Source organism: Tamandua tetradactyla, chromosome 14 (assembly GCF_023851605.1).
Source record: "Tamandua tetradactyla isolate mTamTet1 chromosome 14, mTamTet1.pri, whole genome shotgun sequence".
NCBI classification, from domain to species: Eukaryota; Metazoa; Chordata; class Mammalia; order Pilosa; family Myrmecophagidae; genus Tamandua; species Tamandua tetradactyla.
This window is the reverse complement of record NC_135340.1, coordinates 92,537,127-92,563,771: the sequence shown is the minus strand read 5'-3', so window position 1 is coordinate 92,563,771 and position 26,645 is coordinate 92,537,127. Positions and strand designations below refer to the sequence as shown.

Genomic DNA, 26,645 nt, shown 5'->3' with positions numbered 1-26,645 from the left:
ATTCACTCTGGTTGGTGGGGGGACGGTTGGACAGGTGGGTAGAGTTGGATCCCAGGAGCCAGGCCCTGCGTGTTAAACCTGGGAGTTTGGGCCTCTCCCTACAGTCCATGGAGTCATTGAAGGTCACTGGAAGCTGTTAAAAGGTCATTCTAGAAGGCAAATTAACATGAAAGGAGGGTCAAGAATCAGCCCGAAGTCAAGAGAACCAGAGGGGAGTGGTGTTTCTGGCAAAACCCAGGGAGAAATCATGGGGTCTTAGCGAGGGCAGTGGTGGTGCCTACAGAGAAGAGGGTGGAGGGCAGAGGGAGGATGGGGGAGACGCAAGACGACCAGGGTGAAGCCGTCATGGGCGAGGCTGCCACTGGGCAAGGGCCACAGCTGGTGGCGGAGAAGCCGGACTCAGGCCCGGGTTTTCAGATCCCGAGTGCTAGCGGCACTGTCCCGAATTGCCGCGCCTCGCCCCTGCCCGACAGTGATGAAATAATCTGGGGCTTTAGATCAGAATTTAGATTTCAGATATTTGGTTGTTATTTTCGATGATCTGTCTTCACTCACAACCATCTGCAATGGGTTCCTTGACTGTGTTACTTATTCAGATAAGTCCATCTCACTGGCTTCGTTGCTCACCCCTTATTTCTCGTACGCCGTGCTCCCCTCTTTAGTTTGCTTCACTTCTCAGTGCCCCAGCGGTTCTCTAAATAACGTTCTTCAAGAGTTGTGAGTGGGCTGGGCACTACATTTCATGGTGCCCTGCAAGTTCCAGGTCTTCCCGTTGCTTTCACACAGCTGCATGTAGAATTCTCGGGCCATGGGGTCCCGTTGGGAGCTCTGGGGATGTGGCCCTTCATTGTTAGAAGTTGGCATTGTAGAGAAGTCTGAGACAAGCTTTTGTTTTTCTTTTCTTGGTAGCCAGTTTTTCTTTTTTCCCATTCTGGCACTTGTACGTTGTTTTTCTTTATCCTTGGAATTCAAGACTTTCCCTCCTAAGTCCTGTGTAGGTCTGTTTGCATTATTTTTTTTTTATTTATTTATTCATTTATTTTTTGCGTGGGCAGGCACCAGGAATGGAACCCAGGTCTCAGGCATGGCGGGTGAGAGCTCTGCCTGCTGAGCCACCGTGGCCCGCCCTGCATTAATTTTAATTGGTGCCGGGTAGGCCCTTACAGTTTGCAGCTTCAAATCGTTCCTCACTGTGGGGAAAACTTTCTCTTTTTCCAGGTTACTGCTGCTTCTCAGCCTGCTCTGCTCATCTGTTCGCTCATGCGGATTCACTGGACCTGCTATCTCCACCACTTGGACTTTTGCTCATCATATCAATTTCTTTATCCTTTTCTTCCAAATTCTTGGAGAATATCTCAGTCCAAATCCTCTACTCACGACTCTCATTTAATTTTTTATATTTGACTTTTTTTTTCCTGTGGACTCAATCCTTACTGAATAAGGTTATGCTTTTTTCAAAAGTATAATGTCCTCCTGAGTCATACTAAGGAACTGAATTTAGACCTCCTCCCTCCTCTTTGTATAATGAAAGTCATTTTTTTCTAAGGGCAGTATTTGCTCTGATTCCTTACCTCATCCCACCTTGTTTTTTGTCCTATGCTTGTGATTTTCCTTCCGTGGCTTTCTTAGGCTGCCATGCTTGTCCATGGGTCTGAGTTGAGAATGTCCATCCTTGAACCCAGGGGTTCTAGTAAGATCTTTCAGGCCCAAACAAGGGAAGGTGAGTATTTAGCTTTACTGTGGTTTCACTTTTAGCTGGCCGAAAGTCAGATTATCTGTAATAGGGGTCAGAGGGTGGGGGCTGGATGGTTAAATCATAAGGAGTCATAGGCAGTGCCAACATGCTGCCACCATGCCACTTCCTGGGAGGGAGAGGGTCAAGATTTGGCAGCCCTCCTGCCTGCCATGACTTGTCCACGCTCTGTGTTCGTCTCAAGACACAGCAGCTCTCAGCTTGACGGTGTGGGTGGATCCTGCTGGGCCCTCCACACACTTCAGGTGGGACCGTTAGTCGATTCTTCTCCCAATCCCATCTTGCCCGAACTGTACAATTCAAAATGTTCTCACAAATGGCAACTTTCCCCAGTTTCCGGTACTGTACACACTTCTCCCTATTTCAGACTCCAGCTCATTTCCATGGTAATTTGGGAGGAATAGGTAGTTACCCAGGTGATCTCAGTTTGCTCTTTAGAGCCCAAAGCACTAGTTGTACTTTTTTTTTTTTTGCATGGGCAGGCACCAGGAATCGAACCTGGGTCTCCAACGTGGCAGGCGAGAACTCTGCCACTGAGACACCAGGGCCCGCCCTAGTTTTACTTTAAAGCTTTGCTTTACGAAGTGGTGGTGTCTCTTTGGGGAATACTGAGATGCAAAATACCTATAGATTAGCATTTCCCATTATATCTCCCAAGATGATCAGGTTCCCCGGAATAAACCCGGAAAAGGGGATGGTCAGTAAATTGGGGGAACTTTGCATGCTGTATTCCCTCCTGGAGGGTCATACTCCAAAGCTGTACTCCAAAATTCCCTGAGAAGTCCTGTAGTCATAAAACCTCTTTGTCTTTGTTTAAACTAAGTTTCCCAAATGCATTTGTCCAAGAACCAATTGTTGCCTAAGACTTTCTCATATTAGTCAGAGAACCCTTTGGAAACACTGTTGTGAACAAGTGTCCTGAGATGCTCATGGCAGAGGGTGGTTGTTTTCTCCCACTGTGTTTTGTGCAATGCAGAAATATGTCTTAATTCACATTTGAAGAAAGAAGACCCAAAACACACCCCACCCATTGTTACTGAAATACGGTCTGACTTTCCATGAGAGTTTGTACAGCATTAGTGCAATCCTTGGTAAGAAATGAAGAAGCATTTCTGGCCAGTTCTGAGCTCCATCCCAACAGCAGTTTCCAGTTACATTTCATTTGTGTGTTGTTTATATTACTCAAGATTTATTTAGGCCTGGCATTAGTGAACAATGTTTCCAAAGAGAAGGTAATTTAATGTAGAGCAAAATAAGCTTGTGAAACTAATCATGGAATCATTGAAATCCATTAATATAGCTGGAATTACCCTGTTCATATTAAAAACCACTTTGATATGTTGCATTTCCTGCCAGGAAGCTTTCCCTTCTGACACCGTTCCACCCGCCCTGGCATCCGACCTTGGCGGCATGCCCCTCCTCAAAGCAGCATGTCCTTTTCTCTGTTCTGACACTAACCACATGGCATTGCAATCATCTGGTTCTCTGTTTCCCCTACCAGCCGGGAGAGTAGGAATCACCTCATTCACTGCTGAACTAGTCTAGTGGAGTGCCTGATGCATAGAAGCTGTTCAGAAAGTGTGTTTAACAAGTTCAGCCACTGAACCCATTGTTCAGACCCCCAGAATGTCAGAGCCAAAGAGAACCGCGGGGCTTGCCTCAGGTCAGCCCTTCTTTTACAGAGGGAGCTCCTGCAGCCCTGCAAGGTTCTGCATCCCGGCTGACCCTGCCCCTCCCAGCTCCCCGGAGCTCCCCTGCCCTTGACAACAACCTCAGTAGGAGGCCTGCCCCGGCGGTGCTCGGCCTGCACGAGAAGCCAGCTTGGTGGACTCCACCTCTGAACCAGTGTCGAGGGTGGCGTTATGAGCTCCACCGTGAGAGCAACAATTAGAATGTGCTGAGCCCTGCATCCCAGCACTTAGACGCCTACATATGTTCTCACCTGATACCTGCAGCAGCCCTCTCGAGTGGGGACTGTTACTCCCATTTCATAGATAAGGAAACCAAAGCTTGGAAAGCTGAACGCTTTGCAATTAGTAAGGGATAGAGTCAGGTTTCCAACCCAGACCAACGCCTGAGTCACTCCAGAGCTGGAGCCCGTATAAACCAGCACGTCACCCGGCCTCACGTAGACGTGCCTTCTGGACGTCAGCCTTGGGCCAGGCATAGCAGTGTTATCCCCTTTATAGGACCTCTCCTGGGCCCAGTTTTGTCACTGGCAATTAGAATCTTGCCACAACCATTTCAAATACAAAGAAAGCATTCCTGGCTGGAGGTGACCAGCGGGCTCAGCTGATGGTCTGGAAGATTCCCACCAAAGCATACAAGTACCTTCTTGCCCCATGTCCTTAGGCCAGGGGTCTCTCTAGAAGGACCCCATGAGTAGCCAGTGTCCTGTAGGAAGACACAGGAAGAAGAGCTCGGCCGCCCTGTCACAGGAAGTTGTTTTTTCTTCTATTAAAATATTTGCCCTTTCTATCATTTATCCCCGCTTCACAGAAAAGATTCTTATTTGGATGAGCTAATCACTGAAATACATCTTGAGATGTATTATTTTTTTAAAAAATTCTTGATAAAACCAATCAACATAAAACGTGAACATTCTGAATGTATGAATATTCCATACTGGGTGTGCAATCAGTGGCTCACAGTATCATCATATAGTTGTATATTCACCACCATTATCATTTCTCAGAACATTTATATCACTCCAGAAAAAGAAATAAAAAGAAAAAAGAAAAAACTCATATATACCATCCCACTTACCCCTCCCTCTCATTGGCCACTAGTACTTCCCTCTACCCAAATTATTTTAACATTTGTTCCCCCTATTATTTATTTATTTTTAATCTGTATTTTTTAATCATCCATACTGTAGATTAAAGGAGCATCAGACACAAAGTTTTCACAATCACATAGTCACTTTCCAAAAGCCATATAGTTATACAGTCATCTTCAAGAAACATGGCTTCTGGAACACAGCTCTACAGTTTCAGGCACTTCCCTCTCGTCTCTCTAATACACCTTAAACTAAAAGGATTATCTATATAGTACGTAAGAATAACCTCTTGACTTTATTTGAAATCTCTCAGCCACTGACACTTTATTTTGTCTCATTTCTCTCTTCCCCCGTTCAGTCAGGAAGGTTTTCTCAATCCCTTGATGCTGGGTCTCAGCTCATTCTAGGATTTCTGTCCCACGTTGCCAGGAAGGTCCACACCCCTGGGAGTCATGTCCCACGTAGAGAGGGGGAGGGTGGTGAGTTTGCTTTTTGTGTTGACTGAGAGAGAGGCCACATCTGAGCAACAAAAGAGGCTCTCTGGGGGTGACTCTTTGGCCTAATTTTAAGTAGGCTTAGCCTGTCCTTTGCGGGATTGTTCATCTGAACAGACCCAAAGACTGGGGGCTCGGCTTATTGCTTTGGTTGTCCTCATTGCTTGTGAGAATATCAGGCCTTCTCCAAATGGGGAAGTTGAATTTTCCCCCTTTCTCACATTCCCCCAAGGGATCTTTGCAAATACTTCTTTATTCACTGTTTGAATCACTCTCGGATTTATCGGGACATCACTCTGGGCACACCTACAAAATTGAGATGTATTATTAAGGGAGTGTCCACTGGAACGAATTCACAAAAGGAATGAATGGCTGTGGAGCTGATGAGCGGCCGGGAGATTCTGAAGTTTTCTGAAGAAGGTCTCAAACACAATCAAGGTCCTGCTTTTGGGAAATGAAGGTGGTGACAGGATAGACTGCTGTCGCGGAGAGACGAGGCAGGAGGAGAGTGGTGAGAGTGGACGGTAGGAGGCAAGTTAGAAGAAGAGACTCGCGTGTGTCGGTGACAGGAGGGCTGCGTGGAGGCAGCCCTGGGGTGGGAGGTGGTCCCACGGCTTGGGGCAAGGGATTGTTCCTGGGCGGGGGCCCGTGTTGGGGGTGTGGACCCCATCGGGGTGGTTCTGTGGAGCCAGATCACAGAGCCTGTAAGGGGCAGATGGCCAAGGGTGTGTCTTGAGTTGCAAAGAGTGTAGACCCCATGGCTGAGTAGGTCTGCTTGTCTGGGAAAGCTGAGCATGGTCGCCTGGAGGCCAGTCCTCTTGGCGGGAAGAGCGGGGGCAGGGAATCATCCGGCACTGGTGGCGGAGACAGGCGCCAGTACAGTAGGGAGGGGCGGGCTGTGGTGAGCACTGAGTTGGCACAGCATTGCCTCACGGAGGAGCTATTTGCCACTCAGCCCTGCGCCCCCATCGCAGAGTCGTGGTGGGTATTTGTGGTGACCGTGCATCCCCAGATGGGCTGCCACCTCAGCCCATCCTGCACTGGTGGGGAGTCGTGGCTTCTGGAACTAAGGGATGGGGCAGAAGCTGACCAGGGCATGTCATGGTGTCTATGAACTTCTTATAACTGCGGTGTTGAAAATAGCCAAGGAAGCCCCACACGGATGGGACTGGAGGTCTCGTGTCCTTTTAGTTCCCCTTGAAAACAGCCTACTGCTTTCTCACTGAACACCCACCCCTCTGTCACGGTGATAATGGGGACTCCGTCCCACAGGGGAGGCCCCGGGAGACCTCTCCTCTGTTCACCGATGGGGAAACTGAGGCCCAGAGAGGAGTAGTCATTGAGCCTCATGCCTTGGACGTCCTCACCGCCCACAGCCTGTGTTGTAGCAGCCCTTAGTTAGCTAACACTGTGTTGACAGACTCCGATTTATTGGAAACTGAAGATCTGTCTTCTAAGTCCAAGTTTATATGAAAACACTCGTTTGCAACTTTCCCTTCAGGCAGAGAAAGATGCGTGTTGATGTCCATGATTTAGTAGCAGTGAATTTGGAAAGAAATGTCATATCTTTGCCAGATGTTTTAGAATTGAACTTCTGCCATCGTCGTGCATCTTGCCTCAGTTGGGTCATGGCAGCCAATGGGCAGGTTCTAGAGTGATTGCAGTGCCCCAAGGCCATGCCTCTGCTGGGCTTGGAGAAGGAGATGGAAGATGAGAACATTTCCAAAATATGTGACAGCTTATTCTAAGTGCCAGAATATCATACGCCTAGCCTTGTTCTTAAAATCATTTTTTATTATGAAAGCAGTCATCTTCATTTAAGAAATGTGGAAGAGATGGAAAATCCCAAAAAAAATAAAGCACAATTCATCCATGAAGATACTTTTTCTCATTTAAAAAAGTTATAAATTAAAAGTAGCAGCTCTCCTTCGCTCCCCAAGCTTACTCTCAAGCACCGTTTGGCATCGCCCCACTGCTTCTCACTCTGTACATTTTTCTATATCAAAAAAAAAAAAAATGAAGATCATGCTTAATGTTTTATTCCGCAGTCTGTTTTCTTTTAGCTTATCATGGATACCGTAAATAAATTTACAAATTAGTGCAAAAAGATCTTTTTATTTATTTATTGTTTTAGTAGCTGCATTATAATTCATCCCCCTTTCCCCAGCTTTCAGTTTTGGATTCTTGAAAAGGATTCTGCAGCAGAACCCTTGCACATTAAATTTTATCCATGAGTGCTGGTATTTCTGAGGGATAGAGTCCCAGAAGTGGTACAGGGATGATGCATTTAAATTTCAATAGATACTACCAAATTATCCTGGAAAACAGGACAGGAGTGTGTCCATTTTTCCATGTCCTGCCAACTCTAGCTGTTTTTGTTCATTTGTAAGTTACATCAATCTGATCATTTGAAAATTGTGTACTTTAAATTGGGTTTTCTTCATTAATGAAGCTGAGCATCCCTCGTGGGTATATTATTTGTGGTTCTCTTGTGAATTGCTGGTTCATGGTTGTCTGCCCTCTTTCCTGCCAGGTGACTTGTGCTTTACTTACTTGTAGGTCTTATAACATTATGAATATGAACCCTTTATTTTGTGTCACAAATATATTCTTCCAGCGTTTCATTTTCTTTTAATTTTGTGTTTAGTATCTTTTATCACATAGGATTTTTTATCTGCTTCAAGAACATAGAATGTGCTTTAATCTTCCCCTGCTTCCACAGAGCTCTCAAAACAGAGTTCCAGGGCTAGGCAGGTATCAGTTCACAGATGCCTTCAGAGAGTCTCAAAGTATATGGAATTTTGCAGCCCACCGAAACTGCAGCTGCTGTTGTTATTTTGCTGTTTGTTTTTCAGTTTTTCTGTCCTCTCCCCTGCTGACAGCTGACAGCTCTTGTTTCTTTTGATGTGCCTATCCAGTCCCAATCTCATCCTTCGTTGTCCTGCAAAGCAGGCAGCATGACTTATCAGTGCTGTGGATAAAAGGGAATGAAATAGGCTGTGAGTCGGGAGCTGCCCGCCTTTTCTGAGCGTTGAGTACCCAAGCTTTAGAGAATGATCTCTCCCAGACTCCTGTTTTGACTGAACAGAGAACGTGTTCTGGAGAGCTGAGCCTGACAAATGGGCGATTTCCAGATGAATGAAATTACCCTGTAGCCTTTCCTCCTACATCGGAGACAATTAGTTGGAGCCTCTGCCCTGACTGTTCGGGTGTCAGACCCCTCGTTACATCACACTGCCTTGAGCGCCTTTTCCCCAGCCTCTGCCAGTCCCGCCATACTTTCCAGGCCCAGTGCCAGTGACTGCTTCCCCACAAAGCCTGCACTGTTACCCCGCCAGTGGCTTCCACGGCCACTTGATTTTGCACTTTGTAGTGTAGCTATTTCTGCCTCTGTCTTCCCTGCTCACCCAGCCCACCTGGAGGGCAAGGAACATTCCATACACACCTCTTTATCAAGGGGCCTGGCGGGTGCTGGGTGACTGAGCCCCTCTTCGCGCCTCCCATTGACACACCCAACAGTACTTACCCCAGGTACCTGATTTATTTACTGATGCTAGTATCTTAAATTTTCATTTAATCGTTATTACTAAAATAAAGTATACGATTTTATAATAAAGCATCAAGACCAAAACCCAGAAATGACAGATAGATTTTATTTTGTGGCCCACTTGATGTGGGCTCTGCTTCTCTTTAGTGGGAAAAATGTGTCCTGATGAATTAGGGATGCTTGCCCTGCTATAGAAGGGGCTGCTCTCAGGTCTCGTGTTGTATTTGGGCCGAGCCTGACCCAGCAGCAAAGCAAAGGGTGTGAACAAGCAGTATGCACAGGTGAGAGAAGCAAAGGGCGTGAACAAGCAGTGTGCACAGGTGAGAGAAGCAAAGGGCGTGAACAAGCAGTATGCACAGGTGAGAGAAGCAAAGGGTGTGAACAAGCAGTATGCACAGGTGAGAGAGATGAAAAGGGAAGAGAAAGGATTTTAAAGCGCAGGCAAGCCTGGGCAGTGCCATGGTGGCTCAGCGGCAGAGTTCTCACCTGCCATGCTGGAGACTCATGTTCATTCCCAGGGCCTGCCCGTGCCAAAAAAAAAAAAGCAATCAAGCATGTGAAAAATAAAAAAAGAAGATTAAACAAAACAATGAGAACTCATTGTGTACTTTCCCTGAATTAGGGAAGTTTTTTAATAATGTAACTTCCCAGTGTTGACAAAGTAGAATAAAACAGGAAACCTCAAATACTGCTTCTAGGTATGCATTTTAATTTAAAAATTTTGGGTATGGCGGGCTGGTGGACTATTTGGAAGGGATCCAGAAGAATTTTGATGAGGCTGCCAAAGTGTTGAAATTCAACTGTGAAGAGAACCAGCACCGTGATAGCTGCTACAAACTGGGGGCCTATTACGTGACTGGGAAAGGTGGACTGACCCGGGACCAGGAAGCTGCACTTGGCTGCTTTTTGATGGCATGTGAGAAGCCAGGAAAGAAGTCTGTGGAAGCGTGTCACAATGTTGGTCTCCTGGCACATGATGGACAGGTCAGTGAGGACAGCCTGCCCGACCTGGGGAAGGCCAGGGACTGCTATCCAAGGGCCTGTGATGGCAGCTATGCCAGCAGCTGCTTCAGCCTCAGTGCCGTGTTCCTTCAGGGTGCCCCCAGCTTCCCCAAGGACATGAGCCTGGCATGGAAATTCTCAGTGAAAGCCTGTGGCCTGGGCCGTGTCTGGGCCTGTGCCAATGCCAGCCGCATGTGCAAGCTCGGGGATGGTGTCGATAAAGATGAGGCCGTGTTCCTTCAGGGTGCCCCCAGCTTCCCCAAGGACATGGAAATACTCAGTGAAAGCCTGTGGCCTGGGCCATGTCTGGGCCTGTGCCAGTGCCAGCCGCATGTGCAAGCTCGGGGGTGGTGTCGGTAAAGATGAGGCCCGGGCTGAAGAGCTGAAAAATCGGGCCCGGCAGCTGCACAAAGAACAGCAGGAAAGTGTCCAGCCCTTAACGGTCGGTTCGTGCGGTCACTGTCTGAGACAGCAAACAGCTGGAAGCTGACACCTGTTACTTCTGAGACCTGTGATGGAGGTCAGCCTTTGGCGGTCAACCTGCTGGAGCAGGAAGACGTGGGACCTAAAACCAGCCGCTCTGGTTACATAGACTGTTGCTCCAGAGTGTCGCCTAACTGGGAAGTAGCCTGCAATGCTTTCTTCAGTCATTATTCCTTTATCTGGGTGTATTCTGTGAAGACACCTAAATTTAGGAGGACTTAGCTCTCAAGCTGTTGAAGCACCATGAAAACAGGAGCAAATGGAGAATGGGGCAGGGGAGACCCACTGATTACAAGAAGTAAGAGAAATTAGCAGCCACAGGGCCTGAAGGTATCAGACGTCCTCTTATTTTTGTTTTTACAATGTAGAAGACTTGGAAATCAAAAGGTATCTTGATTTACACAATAGCAGGCTGAAGGAGCTAAGAACAGTTTCATAGTCACGACTGCCACCCTCTGATTTATGTAATCACTGATGTCGCCTCCCTTTTTGCCTTCCGAAGATCTTAAAATAAATTATAGAGGTCAGAAGGAACATGGAACATAAAGGTTAAGGGTCATTGTTTCAGGGTTGCTAAAGAGGATGAAATATAAGCTTGCCTTCCTCTAGAGGAATCATTGCTGTTGAAAATTCACATCCCCTGTCTTCTCACCTGGCACAGCCCATCATGCTGAGTGAGCAGATTATTCCCAAGGCAGCTTCAGCTAGGAATTTGCGAGCAGGGACTTTGATACATTTGTTGCCCAGAACTGAATCTTTTGACCTTTTAAACTGGCCCTGTGAATAAACTATTTTTATTGCATGGTAAAAAAAAAAAAAATTTAATTTAAAACCTATTTTAAAAGTCTTAATAGTTTTATGCTCATTGAACCCTACGACTGGAAATCCATCCTAAAGAATTGATTGGAAATGCATGCAAAGTTTGATGCACAAAGATGTTCATCGTAGTTTTTTATAAAAATAAGTGGGAACAGTTTCAGGGTCCAATATATTCTGGGTGCATGGGAGAGCTCATATCAATGGATCAGTACAAAACAATTAACTGTATCTAGAAATATAATGTAGAAAATTCTTATAAGATGTATTAGTTAGGGTTCTCTAGAGAAACAGAATCAACAGGGAACACTTGCAAATATAAAATTTATGAAAGTGTCTCACGTGACCGTAGGAACGCAGAGTCCAAAATCCACAGGGCAGGCTGCGAAGCCGATGACTCCAATGGATGGCCTGGATGAACTCCACAGGAGAGGCTCACCAGCCAAAGCAGGAATGCGACCTGTCTCCTCTGAGTCCTCCTTAAAAGGCTTCCCATGATTGGATTTAGCATCACTAATTGCAGAAGACACTCCCCTTTGGCTGATTACAAATGGAATTAGCTGTGGATGTAGCTGACGTGATCATGACCTAATCCTATGAAATGTCCTCATTGCAACAGACAGGCCAGCGCTTGCCCAATCAGATGAACAGGTACCACAACTTGGCCAAGTTGACACCTGTCCCTAACCATGACAAGTATTGTTATACAAAAAGGAATAACATGCAATGAAGTTACTTTTGTGGAAAGCAAAACAATACTCTGAAAACTCTTCCCTCCTCCACATTCCCTTGGAAATGATGAAAGAAGTATAATTAAAGTGAAACATGTTTAGCAATATAAAAATTAGGAAAGGGGGTCATCCACCTGCCAGGAAGTTTAGGGAAATTCTGCATGATAGGAAGCATGTGGGGCCAGACCTAGGGAAGGATTAACCTTCCTGTGTTTCCATCTGTGTGAAAGAAGGTGTGCCCTGCGGGAAGACAGACGCTCTTCCCTCCTGCGATGAGCCCCTCTGTCCCCTGCCCTGCCTGCACACACTAACAGCCCTTAGCTTAAGGCACAAGTGAAGAAAGCCTAAAGGAGACCCCAGCATGCTCTGGACCGGAGCTCCCGCTTGACGCTGCAGCCTGCAGACCAGTATGGGTTAAAATGCAAACGCTGGAAGCAGAGCTCTTAGAAATGGAAGAAATCCACTAGACCACCGTAACAGTAGGAAACTTGAATGTGCTGTGTTCAGATTTTGACACATCAAGGAGTGTCACACATAAAGTGTGAGCATGAATATCGATGGCTCTGTAGTCACACGTGTAGAATGCATTGCTATAGCCGATGTCAAATGCTCACGTGGCACCTTACAAATGAATTTGCAAAACCTCATTAGATTGCAAGCTATAAAACTTGGATAGGCTACATTCTTTCATCATGATGCAATAAATCTAGAAATTCAAAGCAAAATGTTATCTTTTAAAAAGTCAACAATTTATATAAAGGGAACCTATCCCAAATAACCTTTGGGTAAAGAATATAAATCAAAACTCTAATTGCAGACCGTTTTGTAATTAGCAACCATGGCCATGTTCCATATCAAATAGACTTGAGATGTGGCCAAAACTGTGTTCTGAGAAGAGCTGTGGCTTGAAATGCTTTGATTGTTAAATGCAGGGAAATTAAAGTAAATGAACTAGGAATTTAACATGAAACTAGAAAAAGAATAATAAAATAACCTGAGCAAACAGAGGAAGGAATTAATGAAAAAATAATTAAAATGAGAAAAATCAACTGAGTAGTTCATTGTTAGAAAACATACTATTCAGTTGATAAATGAATGTTCACCAAGATCAATAAAAGAAAAAATCTGGCAAGTCTAATAACTTTAAAAGAATGAAAATAAATACATGCTAAGAATAAGGAGATTTAAGACACTTTAAAAACTTATAAATGAATAGTGTGTGTAACTTAGATTTATGTATGTTAAAATCTTTGGGAAGTAAACTAATTTCTGGGAAACATAATCAAATTTGCATCAAAGAAAGGTTTTTTTAAAACAAGAAAAGATCAGGCTAGGCAAGAAGTTAAAAAAGCCGACAAACAATATTGCAGGGTGTTGAAAATAGATGGTAATTCATATTTTAAAACTCTAACTTATGTGTGAGACTGAAGCAAAAAATGTTTATTTGGTACAAAATTTATATTTTGGCTAGTGCATTTCCTGATATAACTTATGTGGACAGTGTAATTGAACACCGTAAATACATGGAACCTTGAATAGGGCATGAGATTTTGTAGGCTTGCCCAGAGTGATAAATCCCAGAATGATTTGAACAGTGAATAAAAAAGTATTTGCAAAGTCCCCTCGGGGGAGCAGTGAGCAAGAAGGAAAATTCAACTTCCCCATGTAGAGAATTCTTGATATTCTCACAAGCAGTGGGGACAATCAAAGCAATAGGCCAAGCCCTCAATGTTGAGGTTTGTTCATATGAAACTTATCCCTGCAAAGGATATGCTAAGCCTTAAAATTATCGAACCCCCCACTGAACCTCTTTTGTTGCTCAGATGTGGCCTTTCTCTCAGCCAACACAACAAGCAAACTCACCACCCTCCCCCTGTCTACGTGGGACATGACCCCCAGGGGTGCAGACCTTCCTGGCAATGTGGGACAGAAATTCTAGAATGAGCTGAGACTCAACATCAAGGAACTGAGAAAAACCCTAGAATGAGCTGAGACTCAGCATCAAGGGATTGAGAAAACCTTCCTGACTGAACGGGGGAAGAGAGAAATGAGACAAAATAAAGTGTCAGTGGATGAGAGATTCCAGAGTAGAGACGTTATTCTGGAGGTTATTCTTACCGCATATATAGATAACCCCTTTTTGGTTTAAGGTGTATTATAGAGGCTAGAGAGGAGTACCTAAAACTGTAGGGCTGTGTTCCAGTATTCGTGTTACTCAAAGATGATTGTATAATGATAATTGCTTTTGTAATGTGACTGTGAAAATCTTGTGTCTGATGCTCCTTTTACCTAAGGTATGGACAGATGAATAAAATTTATGGATTAAAAATAAATAAATAATTGGTGCACAGGTGGTTCAGTGGTAGAATGCTCGCCTTTCATACAAGAGACCTGGGTTCAATTTCCGGGTCTATTTGCACCCAAAGTAAATAAATAAATAATAGGGGGAACAAATGTTAAGATTAAAAAATATGTATATTGGGTAGATGGAAATACTAGTGGTCAATGAGAGGGAGGGGTAAAGGGTATGGTATGTATGAGGTTTTTCTTTTTTCTTTTTATTTCTTTTTTTCTGGAGTGATGCAAATGTTCTAAAAAATGATCATGGTGATGAATATGCAACTATGTGATGACAATATCCCCACTGCTTGTGACAATATCAGGAATTCTCCACATGGGGAAGTTGAATTTTCCTTCTTTCTCACTGTTCCCCCAAGGGGACTTTGCAAATACTTTTTTATTCATTGTTCAAATCACTCTGGGATTTATTGGGGCATCACTCTGGACAAACCTACAAAATCTCATGCCCTACTTAAGGTTCCATGTGCTTATGGTGTTCAATTAAACTGTCCATATAAGTTATATTAGGAAATGCACTGGCCAATTGATTGTACACCGCGTATGGAATGTTTATAGGTTAAGAGTGTATGTGCTTGTATGTTGTTTTACCAATAAAAATTAAAACAAAAAAAAAAATCTGACGAAGAACTGTTTCACAAATGGTACCAGATGTCAGAGGTTTTATGGGCAAATAATTTAAACACTTCTAGAGAATAAGAAAAGATAGAAAGTGTGTTGTTTGTTTTCTCAAACTAACACAACTATGATTAAAAAATGACAAGCTTATTTTAAAAAAAGAAAACTTATGAACCCAGTTTTATCTATGAATATAAAGATACTAAATAAAATATCAGTAAAATCAAGTTAGTAGCTGTACCTACACATATTAATTTATAAGAATACAATCCTGTTTTAATATTAGGAAATCTGTTCATGTAATTAATCAAAGGAAAAAATCTATATGCCCAACCCCCCAAAAATTAACTTTTGGTTTTAATTTTAAAAAGAAAAGATATACCTTTATAAAGTAAGAGTAGAGCCATGGTAAAATAAGAGAAGGTTTCGAATATTAGGCTGAGGAATATAAGAGGGGTGCTTACTAACAACACTGTTTCATGATGTCAGTTTGGAATTTCTAGCCAAGCGATAAAATAAGAAAAAGAAATAAAGCATGATTACTTGAAAGGAAGAAAAGAAAAAACAGAATTTAAATTATTTGTACACAATGTGATTATCTACATGAAAATCCAAATCTAATCTATCAGAGGATTGAATACAAGGCCATTTAGGAAATACTAAAAAAAAAAAATCAGTGATCAGTTAAAAAATAATATGAAAAATATCCATATATAAAAGTAACAATCTAAAATACATGTTATATATATATATATATATGTAAAACGTGAAGTATATAAGATTTCTTTAGTTAAAACTACAGAATGACATTGAGGGATGTAAATGACTTGGCTAAATAGAATGATTCTTACCCTTTGATATGAAGGTTTAATATTATAAAGATTTCAGTTTTTTCCAAACTAATATATAAATTTAACACAATTACAATAATTGTCCCAATAGGTCTTTTAAATAAGAAAATAACTCTGAAATTCATGCTAATAAAATGTTGATGAACAGAATATTGAGGAGCAATTGCCTTACCGGATATGAAAATATATTTAAAACCTAAATTGTGAAGATGTGATAAATGAATTTATGAATCAAATTTTTTAACAAACTTAAAAGGCCTAAAACAGATCTTGGTATCTATGGAAATATATTTGATGAAGGAAGCGTTTTCAGTTAGTGAGATAAGGAAAAAATAGTATATGGTTTGAGGACAACTGGATAACCATTTGGAAAAAGTTGAAGTATAGTATCTCGAAAATAAATTTCACAGCAGTAAGATACCATTTATTCTCTTTCAGCCAGAAATCTCACTTCTCTGAATTTTATACTAAGGAAATAATTGATAAGCTCTAAGATTTTGGCTACAACAATGCATATAATCATATTGCTTACACTAATGGAAAAACTGGGGAAAAACTAAATGTCTAACTATCAAAGAGTAGGTTTAAACAAATCATGACACATCCATACAGAGGACAAATGATTAAGCATATATGATTCAACACATCAAAAAAATTTTCCAATAAGCTATAAAGTTTCAAAAGCATGTTACCAAACTCTGAAAAAAAATCAAAATGTGTTTTATTGTACACAGACACACACAGTCAAGGACCTAAGTGCTATTAACATAATTAAGGATAATTTTAATGTCCATCGTTTTATTTATCTGGAGTTTCTAGTGTTGTTCCACAAACACTGGGATACACCAGAATTCCAAGATACACCAAAATGTCATCTCTCATATTCTTCTGGTGAGCTGTGATAAATGACCTTTTAGCCCTTCAAATCCTTTTCTGTCCCCCCACATTGTTTATATACAGTTTTTATTGCGATATAATAATCCACATCTCCTGAAATTCACCCATTTAAAGTATACCGTTCTATATGCTAAGTCTTTACAGAGTTGTGTGGCTGTCACCACAACCAATTTCAGAACATTTTAATCTCCAGAAGAAATCCTGGACCCATTGTCAGCCACTCCCAGTTTCCCTCTAATTCTAGGCAACCACTAATCTTTCTTTTTCTATAGATTTTCCTTTTCTGAGCATTTCATATAAATAGAATCATATAATATGTAGCCTTTCATGACTGGTTTTTCACCTAGCTTGGCGTTTTCACGGTTCACCTACATTGTGGCATGTTTCGATACTTAAGTCCTTTTTATTGCTGAATGTTATGCCATTGTATGGCCGTAACACAGTTTGTTTATTCATTCATCAGCTGATGGAAGTTTGGGTTGTTTCTGCTCTTGGGCTATTAGGTCCAAATCTGCTATGAGCATTCAAGTACGCGTTTTTGTGTGGACATACTGTTTTTATCTCTCTTGGATTTATACCTATGAGTAGAATGACTGAGTCATACAATAAACCTTACGTTTAACCTTATGAACTACCAGACTGTTTTTGAAAGTGGCTGCTTCAAGTTACATTCTCACCAGCAATATACAAGGGTTCTAATTTCTCCACATTCTCACCGATACCTGTTACTGGGCTGATACCTGTTACTGAGTCTTTCTAGCCATAGCCATTCTCAAGTGTGAAGTGGTAGGTATCACATTGTGGTTTTGATTTGCATTTCCCTAAGGACTACCAATGTTGAGCATCTTTTCATGTGCTTATAGGACTTTTTATGCCTTTTTTTGGAGTAATGTTCAGAATCTTTGTTCATTTTTTAATTGGGCTGTTGCTCTTCTGTTGAGTAGTGACATCTTGTCCAGGCAATGCTTGACAAATAGAGAAACGTCCATTTACACAGTGCTGCCCTGTCACAGAGGTGTTTTGTTACAGGTTGTATGCACTTGTAAGCACTTATCTTAACTCCTTTCCACCCGCTCATGCCAGAGCTGTCCCCTGCTTTCCCCGCAGGCATCCACCACCATCTCAAGACCTGGGTAATCTGAGCAGTGATGGTGACGGGTTCCAGAGCAGTTTGATCTCTGCAGCTGCTTATGGGGTTGGCATCAGGGCCACCTTTACAGATGTTTGGCTCTGCTTGGCTTGGACACCGTCCTTCCCATGGGGAAACTGAGCCAGTGCCCTGAGGAGAACCTTCACACTCGGGCACATAAAGCACTCATTCTTTTAAGGAAGTTTGGGTTTACTCAACCTTTTCTGGAAATTTTGCAAACACACACTTGGATCTCATTCACAACTAAAGATTACTTGCCCACCTTAAGGCCAAACTATTAATAAAGCCTAGTAATTATTTTAGCATTATTTTATTTGTTGATTAAAATGCATTCTTATAAATGAGCCCATTTTGTGTGTTAAGGACTCTGGGTATCCATCGTATCTCTTCTATGCTTTTAGGCTGATAAACCTTTCCACTGGGATTGATTTTATTTTATTAGTTTGTGTATTTATTGGCATGAAACAGCCACTGTTTTGTTATGCTTACAGGTTCTGAGGTAGGGAATTCTGACAGGGCACAGCAAGGATAGCTTCTTTCTTCCCCACAGTGGCGGGGCTGCTGGTCTTAAAGTCCTGTAGTGTCACTTCTACTGTACTTTCTTGGTCTAGTAGTCACAAGGGAATCTAACTCCAATTCTTGATGCAAATATCATAAAAGGAATTCATGAGTATTTTATAAAATCTGAAAAAGTTCTCAGTAAATAACTTGCTGAATGAATGAACCAGATTGTGATATCCCAAGGTAATTAGTCTCAAAAACTAGCCAATGAGAACCTAATACCAAAGGCTCTCTCCAAAAAATGGAACTTAAACTATTTTTCTTCAGGCTTCATCATGCTATCTTCTCTGCATCCTTTTCTGGCCTGTGGCATTTCATCCTTATCCCTAAATATGGCAAAAGTACCTTTGGGGCCTCTCACCTTCTATCTCTCTTTACTTTCCAGAGTGCCTGCATGCTCCTTTTCTCTGCATGTGGACTTAATAAATTTCTTAACTGTTTGCTCTGTCTCAGCTGTGCTTCTCAATTATTTCTTAACGGCACAGACAAGAACTTAGAAAATGGAAATCCAGTAACATATTTTAGTGAGCCTTAGCCAGGGGCTATTTCTCTCCAACCGTCTGGACTGATTAGAAACCTTGCACACCAGACCAATGCTGGTGTGAGGATTTTCAGCCCTCCCACTGCCCCCAGACCCCTCCCCTGGCGACTCTAATGAGGTAGCCCGAGAGCCCTAGAAAATGCACCATCATCCTTCAACACCCCTGAAGGTTAAGGGGCGAGAACTTTCAGGGGGAATCTGAGGCCAGCTATGACAGGGAGAGAGGGGAGGGAACCATGAAGGTTGATCAAGGTCAGCAGGCCTGGGTCCTGCACAGAGACTCCTGCCTGGGGGCTGCCCACTGCGGGGGACCCAGCAGCAGCTCCCCATCCAAAGCCAGACACCCCCACCTGAGTGAGTCACCCGTGGAGATGGGTACTGTTTACTACCAAGCATGCCCCGAGAGAAGGAAGGGGGAGGGAAGTAAGTGAAGCTCATCTATAAAGGCAGATGGCCCTCCACTGCCTTTTGCCTCTCACTCTCTGTCTTTCCTTATTTGCAAGAGTACCGCATCACAGGCTTCTTTTCTCTGCAGGTTGTACTTAATGAATTTCTTACCTACTTGCTCTTAAAAAAAGAAAAAAAATGCATTTGTGCCCATCACTTTCTTTCTCCACAGGTATACCCATCTACGAGCATTTGGGGAATGTGTTCAGGGAAGTGAGAAGGAAGCTCATGTCCAGACCTCAGGCTGAGTGCTCTGTAGCCACCCCCTCATTCGGCCCACACACCCCCTGAGGTGGGCACTCACACCTGTTACGTAAGGTAACCCAGGGCCATAGAGGTTGAGTCACTCCAACAGATAGCTCTGGTGCCCACCTCACGTCCCCTGGCCTAACCCCGATGTCAGCTACGACTACAGTGGACATCGCTGGGTAAGCTCTGCCTCACCTCAAGTTGACGGCATCTCCTGTCACAGTGTGGTATCTTCCTCGTTTCTGAAACAGGGGCTCCTCCAACTGGAAGCCCATTTAGCTTAGGGGCAAGCAACGCCCAGAAGTGTGGGGGAGATAATCCTTGTATTGACTTTTGTTACTTTTCCATCTCTCCTCACTCCTGCTTCCTGGGATCACCCTCTGCATAAACTTTCTGCACCGCACCCTTGTTTTAGGCTCACTTTGGGAGGGTCCCAAACCTTAGACCCCCACTTGGCCAGTTGCTGACAGAACTAGGATTTGAACTCTAGTCTGTCTGACATCAAAGTCCATAGAAGCTGAAGAATTCTACAAAACAGCTGGACCTTGTAGACGTTACCGCTGACAGCAAGATGAATGTAAGGGAAAACCGGGGGTCAGGGGAGAGGAAGAGGCTCGAAGGGAGATGGGGCAATTCCTTACGGTCACTGTTCCTCCTTCGGTCTCCACCTGAGTGAGTCTGGGTGTCGATACATGCCGGAATGACTTCGTGAGGGCGGGCGGGAACCACTATCGTAAACCTCCCAGCTCCATAACTGCCGTCTCAGCTCAGTTTCAGAGCTCCAGCCATTGACAGTAAATGCTGTACCGCACATGAGTACGGTAGCATGTGGCCGCCTCTCAAGCCAAACGTGGAGGTGTCCTGCCCATCTCAGTTTTAACTCAGGCCAAGATGACACAAACATGGCTCCAGTGACCCTCGCACCTGGGTTTTATTGTCAGTGGCATATACTGTGCTGAAGGACTTCACATTAAGTGAAAGCCAGAGAATATCCATCCTGCCTCCAAGAGGCAAGGTCATCTAAACGAGTCTGAAACTAGAGCTTTGTATTTAAAATGTGTTTCTTATAAGCAGCATACAATTGGGTCCATTTTTCCTCTCCTGTGTTATTGTTTTAAATAATAAAAAACCAATCCTATATATTGTCTTGTATAGTTACCATTTCCCTTGCTTTTCATTCCATTGTGTAGATCCATATTTCCAACTGCTGTGATTTTCCTACTGCCTTAAGTACTTCCTTGAACCTTTCAAATATTGAGGGTCTACTGGCACTTTTCTTTCAGTTTTTGTATATCTGCAGATACCTTTATTTTGCCTGCATTTTCCAGCTTTTTGTAATTTATTTTTTTAATTAGAGAAGTTGTACGTTTACAGAAAAGTCATGCATAAAATACAGATTTCCCATATACCACCCTATTATTAATTCTTTGCATTAGTGTGGTATATTGGTTACAGTTCACGCAAGAACATTTTTGTAATTGTTCTATTAACTATAAGCCATGGTTTACAATAGAGTTCACTGTTTGTGTTGTGCAGTCCTATATTTTTTTGGTTTTGTTTTAAATTTTTATTCTAGGATATTCAACCTAAAATTTCCTCTTTTGGACACAAATAAATATGTAATTAACAGCACTAAATTGTATATTCGCCTTCATTTTTGAAAGATATTTTCACTTGGTATAGAAATCTACATTTTTTTTTCATTCTTACTTTAAAAATATTGCTGTACTCGATTCACATTTGCTCTGTTTTCTAACAACAAATCTGTCATACTTACCTTTGTTCCCTGTATATAGTATATTTTTTCCCTCTGGATCCTTTTAAGAGTTTATCTTTTATCACTGCTTTTGAGCAATTTGATTATTGTGTGCCGTGGTACAGATTTTTCATGTTTCTTGGACTTTCAGTGTTTCTTAGGCTTCTTGTTACTATAGATTTATACTTTTCATCATATATGGAAACTTCTCATCCATTATTTCTTCAAATATTTTTTTCGGTCCACTTACTCTCTCCCCTCTTTCAGAGACTCCTTTTGCCCATGCATTAGTCCATTTTAAGTTTCCCACAGCTCACTGATGTGCAGTTCATTCTTCAAAATTCTTCTCTCCTCTCTCTATTTTATATGCTTTTCATTTCCACATCTTCAAGCTCACTAATCTTTAATTTTGTCATATTGAATATGCCATTAATCTGATACAGTTCATTTTTCATTTCGGTCATTGTAGTTTTCTTCTCTAGAAGTTCAGTTTGGGTCTTTATATATCTTTCACAGCTCTACTTAACTGCTTGCACATATAAAGCACAGTTATGATAACAGCCTTAAGGTCTTTGTTCATTAATTCTAAAATCTGTGTCAGTTTTGAGTCAGCTCTGGTTGCTTGATTTTTCTCCTCATGTGTGGTATTTTCGTGCTTCATCGCATGTCTGATAATTTTTGTTCGGATGTCAGGCATTGTGATATTTAAGGTGTTGACTAGGAAACTCTCTTAAGGGCACTGAGCTGGGGCAGGTATGTCATTGTCTTTCCATTTCTCAGGGATCGCTGTGGTTCGTTACATGTCCAGTGTCTTGAAAACCATCGTTTCTCATGTACTGTTTGCTTTTTTTGGTTATTTCAGACAGGAGAGTGCATCTGATCTCTGTTATTCCCTCCTCACTGAAGGTGGAACTGCATTGCAGTTGTTTTTTAAATACTTAATCAATACTCTTATTATGGAGAGCAGTGACTACAGTTCACACCCTGCTTCCCAAATGTGCTTCCTTTGCTGCCCGACTCTATAGTCTCCAGAATGAAGGAAGTGAGAGACTTCTGTACTGATTCCCCTACTGCATTGTGGGTACCCCAGTTTAGGGAAATAGAGGCAATCAGGCACATATTCTGAAATGTGACAAGGATATAAGGAAAAGTAAGTCATTTTTTATAGGAGGAACAGTAAAGTGACAAGTGTGATTGTCCAGAGTTGATAAAACAAAAGATTGGTAAGTCAGACTCCTAAAAATTAAAATTTTTCATGGCAAAAAAATACCATTAATGAAACTGAAAGACAGCAGACCAGCTGGGCTAACACATTCACAAAATATACTACATAGGCCTATTAACTCCAAGATATATAAAGCGGTCTTAAAAATTGAAGGACAAAGGACCAAAGTCATGATAGAAAAATGAGGTAAACACATGAACAACCAATTCAGTACAAAACAAAACGAAAAGATGAAAACGGTCCTCAGACGTATCACCTCTCATCAGAGGCATGCAAGAGCACATCTCTCACCTGTCAGGCTGGCAGACATTAAACAGTGTGACAGCACATTCTGCTGACGGGGCTGCAGGGGGACGGGCCCTTTCCTACTGCTGGTAGGATTGCAGGCTGGTATAGTCCTTCTGAGGGAAGTTTGGCAGTTGCTAACAAAACTATAGATGCACTTACCTTTCAACCCAGCGATCCCACTGGTAGGACTCTACCCCGAAGATGCACCTCTAACAATATGAAAATACATATGCAAAATGTCTTTCACTGTAGCATCGGCTGTAATTGCAGAATATGCAAATGTTATGTAAATGCTTATACATAGGAGAGAGGTTAATATATAATGGCACATCCACCAATGCAGCGCTATGCAGTTCTGAAACAGAATAAGAAAGATCTCTGTGAATGTATAGGAGTGATGTCCAGGGCATGCTGCTAAGTGAAGGGAACAAAACCCGAGGGAGTATTACAATGCAGCATCCTTCATGTAAGAAGGAAAAGAACATATGAAAATACACATGTATCTGCTCATTTGTGGCAAAAAAAAAAAAGTGCTAGGAGAAACCAGAAGCTAGAAAGACTGGTTGCCTGTGGGGAGTGGGTGGGAGAGGATAGGAAAGGAATGTGAACAGGGTGGCAGGGGTGAGGAAGGAGTGAATTTCTCTGTTCTTAGAACATGCTAGCGTTGTCCACACCCCTCACAGTCTGTTGTCAGGGGCGTTAGTGAACTCCTGTGATTCTTATCACTGTGACCCTTTGGCCCGACCTATTGCAGAAGTACTCAGGGTAAGGGTTGTGCATCATAAAGGGAAATTTTCTACCTAGAGGAGCAGCACTTACCTGGAGGTTCCAAACAGAATGCCCATTGCACTTCAACTGTTCTCACCAGCTAAATTTTCAAGAACCACGTCCTGTGAGGGACCCTGATGCCCCTCCCCGCCCCCACTGGGCCTCTCGGATTGTTCTTTGCTGTTCAGTGAATGACCAAGATTGTTTTTCCAATTCCTTTCTATCCAGAGCATGCGGTTTCAGGCCTTAATTAGCCTCATCATTGCCTTAGTTTGCATCAAATACTACATGATGGATTGGCTTAAACAATGGACCTTTATTACCACCCCCTTTCAGAGACGAGAAGTCCACACAAAGCATTGGCAAGGTCACTGCTTTCTCCCATGGTAGATTGCCTTCTGGTGCTAGCTGCTGGCTGTCCTTGGGGTTCCTTGGCTTTTTTCTTTGCCTCAGGTCCCAAGGCGATGTCCTTTCATTTCTTATATCTGCTCTCCTGGTTTTCACCTGAGTTCCTACATCTGACTCCTTAGGAGACCCCCCAGTAATCCAGTTAAGACCTACCCTCATTTGGTCAGGTTCCCCTTAACTAAACATCTTAGAGAGGTCTTATTTACAATAGCTTCACACCACAGGGATGGGGATTAAGATTAAGAACATGTCTAAATCGGGGAACGTAATTCAGTCGACCACAACCATCATGAATTGTCCCTTCATAGCTCTCAGAAAACGCTGACTCCACTCTGCTACCTCCCAACGGCAATGATTGCTTGTGTCCCCCTTGCTTAGCAAGCTAATAACTTCAGCTTTGGTTGTTTTAAGTTTCATTTTGTTTATTATTTTGCCTCCTGTGGTCTTTGACAACAAATAAGTGAAATATTTACATAAGCTCAAATGCCCACCTAGACGTCTTACTAAAATTTCTTTCATAACTAAATATTTTGGCCAAATTGTTTAAATATAAAGATTACTACTTTGCATTTCATCTTCCTTAATTTCCTCTGTATCACCCATGGATATGGATGATAATATACCATGAAATCATGCAGAGAGAGGAGCAGGAGATGAAGGCGGGGCTGGTTAATTCATTGGCTAGCTTTCCAAACCAAGGCATCAGTAGGAGATCTGCATTTTCAACTGCATAAATAAAATCCCAGGCACTTTTGCCACCTTTCCATTCATCTTGGGCATGCTGAAGACACTGACACTTCTCATTTCAGGAATGACCATACCTGAAGAAGATGCTGAAGTGGGACAAGGCAGCAAATATTGCCTTGTGGCAATTGGGAGGCTGCAGGTAAGAGCAAACCATGGCCTTTTCAGTCCAGCACTTATCATTTGCAAAGAGCTGTAGGTTTGAATGCCAAATCTGACCTTTACTGCATATTAAGTATCCGTTGGGTTTCATTTCTCATGCTTGGATGAGGCTACATGTAGGAGAAAAGAAGGGGTCTGTGAGCTGCTAGCAGCAGAGTTCTGGCAACGTTCATGAGTGGTATCCCCCACATTTGTGCCAGTCACTGCAAAGTCAAGTTCTGCTCATACCGTGCCCCTGTTTAATTGCCTTAGATGGTTCCCCATGGTCTATGGCATAAAGTTCAAACTCATTGCCACCTCATGTCCTTCCCTCCCCTCACCATACTCTCTTCCCAAATCCCATCATTTTCTTTTCCATAAAGCCACCGTGTACTTTCCCACCCCTGTGGGTTTCCATAGGCTGCTTCTTCTGCCCTGTATTTCACTGTTGCTCTTTTTCTCCTGCCAGAACTCCTTCTTCTCCTCTTTACTTCCTATCTAGTCATCCCTCAAAACCCAGCTAAAGATGACTCTGTATCCTTTTAATCCGAATTAATTCTTCCTTCCTACATCCATAGCATTGAGTTTGCCCCTCGGTTGTCATTCTGTCACCGTCTTATTGTAGTTGTGAGGTGCATGCTTGGCCCCCCACTCAACTGCAAGCTCCTCAGTGGCAGCATTTGTGTCTTGTTTATGTTGTGGGAATTAAATATGTTTGAGAGCGATGATGCATGTAAATCCCCTGCACAATGTCTGGCATAGTCAGTAACCACTCAATTAGCTAGCCTGTTCAGCTCCTTGAGGCATGGAGAGTTTTGTCCGTACCGATGAGGGGAGAAATAACAGTCAATTCAGAGAACACTCATCTTTTACGTCCCTGGTTTCCTGGGTCACCATTTTCAAACAAATGAGAGCCGTTTGGCTCGGGTCTGACAAATGATGAGTATTCCTTATTGATGGATGAAGAAGGAATACTTGGGAAAATTCACTGCACAAGTATATACTTTCTAAAGATCTTGACCAGTACTTTTAGGCTTATTTGCCGTCCTCAGTCAAGGGAAGCTGGGAGAATGGAACTGTGTTAACATTTCTTGAGCACCAACTGCACGCCAGGCATTGTGCCAGGCTTGAACGTGCAGTATCTCTCTCGAACCTCACAACTACCCTATGAAATTACGGGTTTCATTATTCCCATCGGGTGATAAGGAAACCAAAGCTCAGAAATGTAAAGGAAGAGGCACCCTGTTCCACCGTTAGTCAAAGGCATGACCAGGACTGTTGGAACACTTTAGGTTCATCCTAATGACACAGAAGGATCTGTGAAATTACATCCACTGGACTTCTCCCACTCTCTGTCTCCACCAGCAGCCCCTTGACCACGAGCTTTCCCCTACTGCAGGTGACCAGCTCTCCTGTTTGCATGGATATGAACGGGGTCTCGGTGCCCACGGAGTTCTTATCCCGGCATAATTCTGATGGAATCATCACATTTGTGGATCCAAGATGCATCAGTGTGATTGGCTACCAGCCGCAGGTCTGTGGATCGCTTTGGGCTCATGGCAGTTGGCAAGAGATTTAACTTACCTTGAAGAATACTCATCTCCTTGGCTCTAGATACAACACAGTGACGATAGGAGGAAATGTAGCATTAAATTCATCTACCCTTCCTGAATAGACTGACATCTTCCCAAAGCAAGAATGAGCACTATAGGCAATTGCACACCTAAAACTAACTCTTCATTCTTTGCCCCAGCCACTCTGCCTCTCTAGCTGATTTTTCAAAAACTAGAATTAAGATGCTCAGCTTTGAATGGGCTCTCTGAGTGATTAATTTTGATAAACACGAAATAGGAACTCTCCTTAGAAACCTATAGAGCACATCAACCTGTGAAAGACTCAAGAGTCTTGCAGGAAAGCTGCCCACTCAACTTTGCCTAATCCCTTGTTCCTTAGATGTATTTGGGAACCCTCTTTACAGAGGATGGCTTTTCAGTTCTTTATTCCAAACTCTTTTTTAAAAACCAGTGGTATGAGAAAC

At 42.8% G+C, this 26,645-nt stretch overlaps 2 protein-coding genes across 9 annotated transcripts in view; both read left to right on the top strand.

Moving 5' to 3' along the window:
• ARNT2 (aryl hydrocarbon receptor nuclear translocator 2) overlaps nucleotides 1-26,645 on the top strand; it is a 192,400-nt gene that overhangs the window by 119,805 nt on the left and 45,950 nt on the right. For 7 of the 8 annotated variants that reach the window (XM_077128517.1, XM_077128516.1, XM_077128521.1 and 4 more), the window contains 2 exons: nucleotides 24,532-24,608; nucleotides 26,007-26,141. In XM_077128517.1, coding sequence (XP_076984632.1) covers nucleotides 24,532-24,608; nucleotides 26,007-26,141 — 212 coding nt within the window. The remainder of the gene's footprint in view (nucleotides 1-24,531; nucleotides 24,609-26,006; nucleotides 26,142-26,645) is intronic. The other variant, XM_077128518.1, reaches the window with a different exon arrangement.
• On the top strand, nucleotides 310-11,693 carry LOC143656563 (uncharacterized). The gene is made up of 4 exons (XM_077128602.1): nucleotides 310-472; nucleotides 3,493-3,627; nucleotides 5,815-6,069; nucleotides 9,298-11,693. The coding sequence occupies exons 1-4, from the start codon at nucleotides 310-312 to the stop codon at nucleotides 9,933-9,935; spliced, it is 1,191 nt and encodes a 396-aa protein (XP_076984717.1). The 3' UTR covers nucleotides 9,936-11,693.

Excerpts from the sequence above, each read along its gene's own strand:
- LOC143656563 (XM_077128602.1), top strand. The coding sequence starts at position 310 with ATGGGGGAGACGCAAGACGACCAGGGTGAAGCCGTCATGGGCGAGGCT. Across the intron at positions 473-3,492 it reads CGCCTCGCCCCTGCCCGACA|CTCCCCGGAGCTCCCCTGCC; the intron begins GTGATGAAATAA and ends TGCCCCTCCCAG. Across the intron at positions 6,070-9,297 it reads CCTCAGCCCATCCTGCACTG|GGTATGGCGGGCTGGTGGAC; the intron begins GTGGGGAGTCGT and ends TTAAAAATTTTG.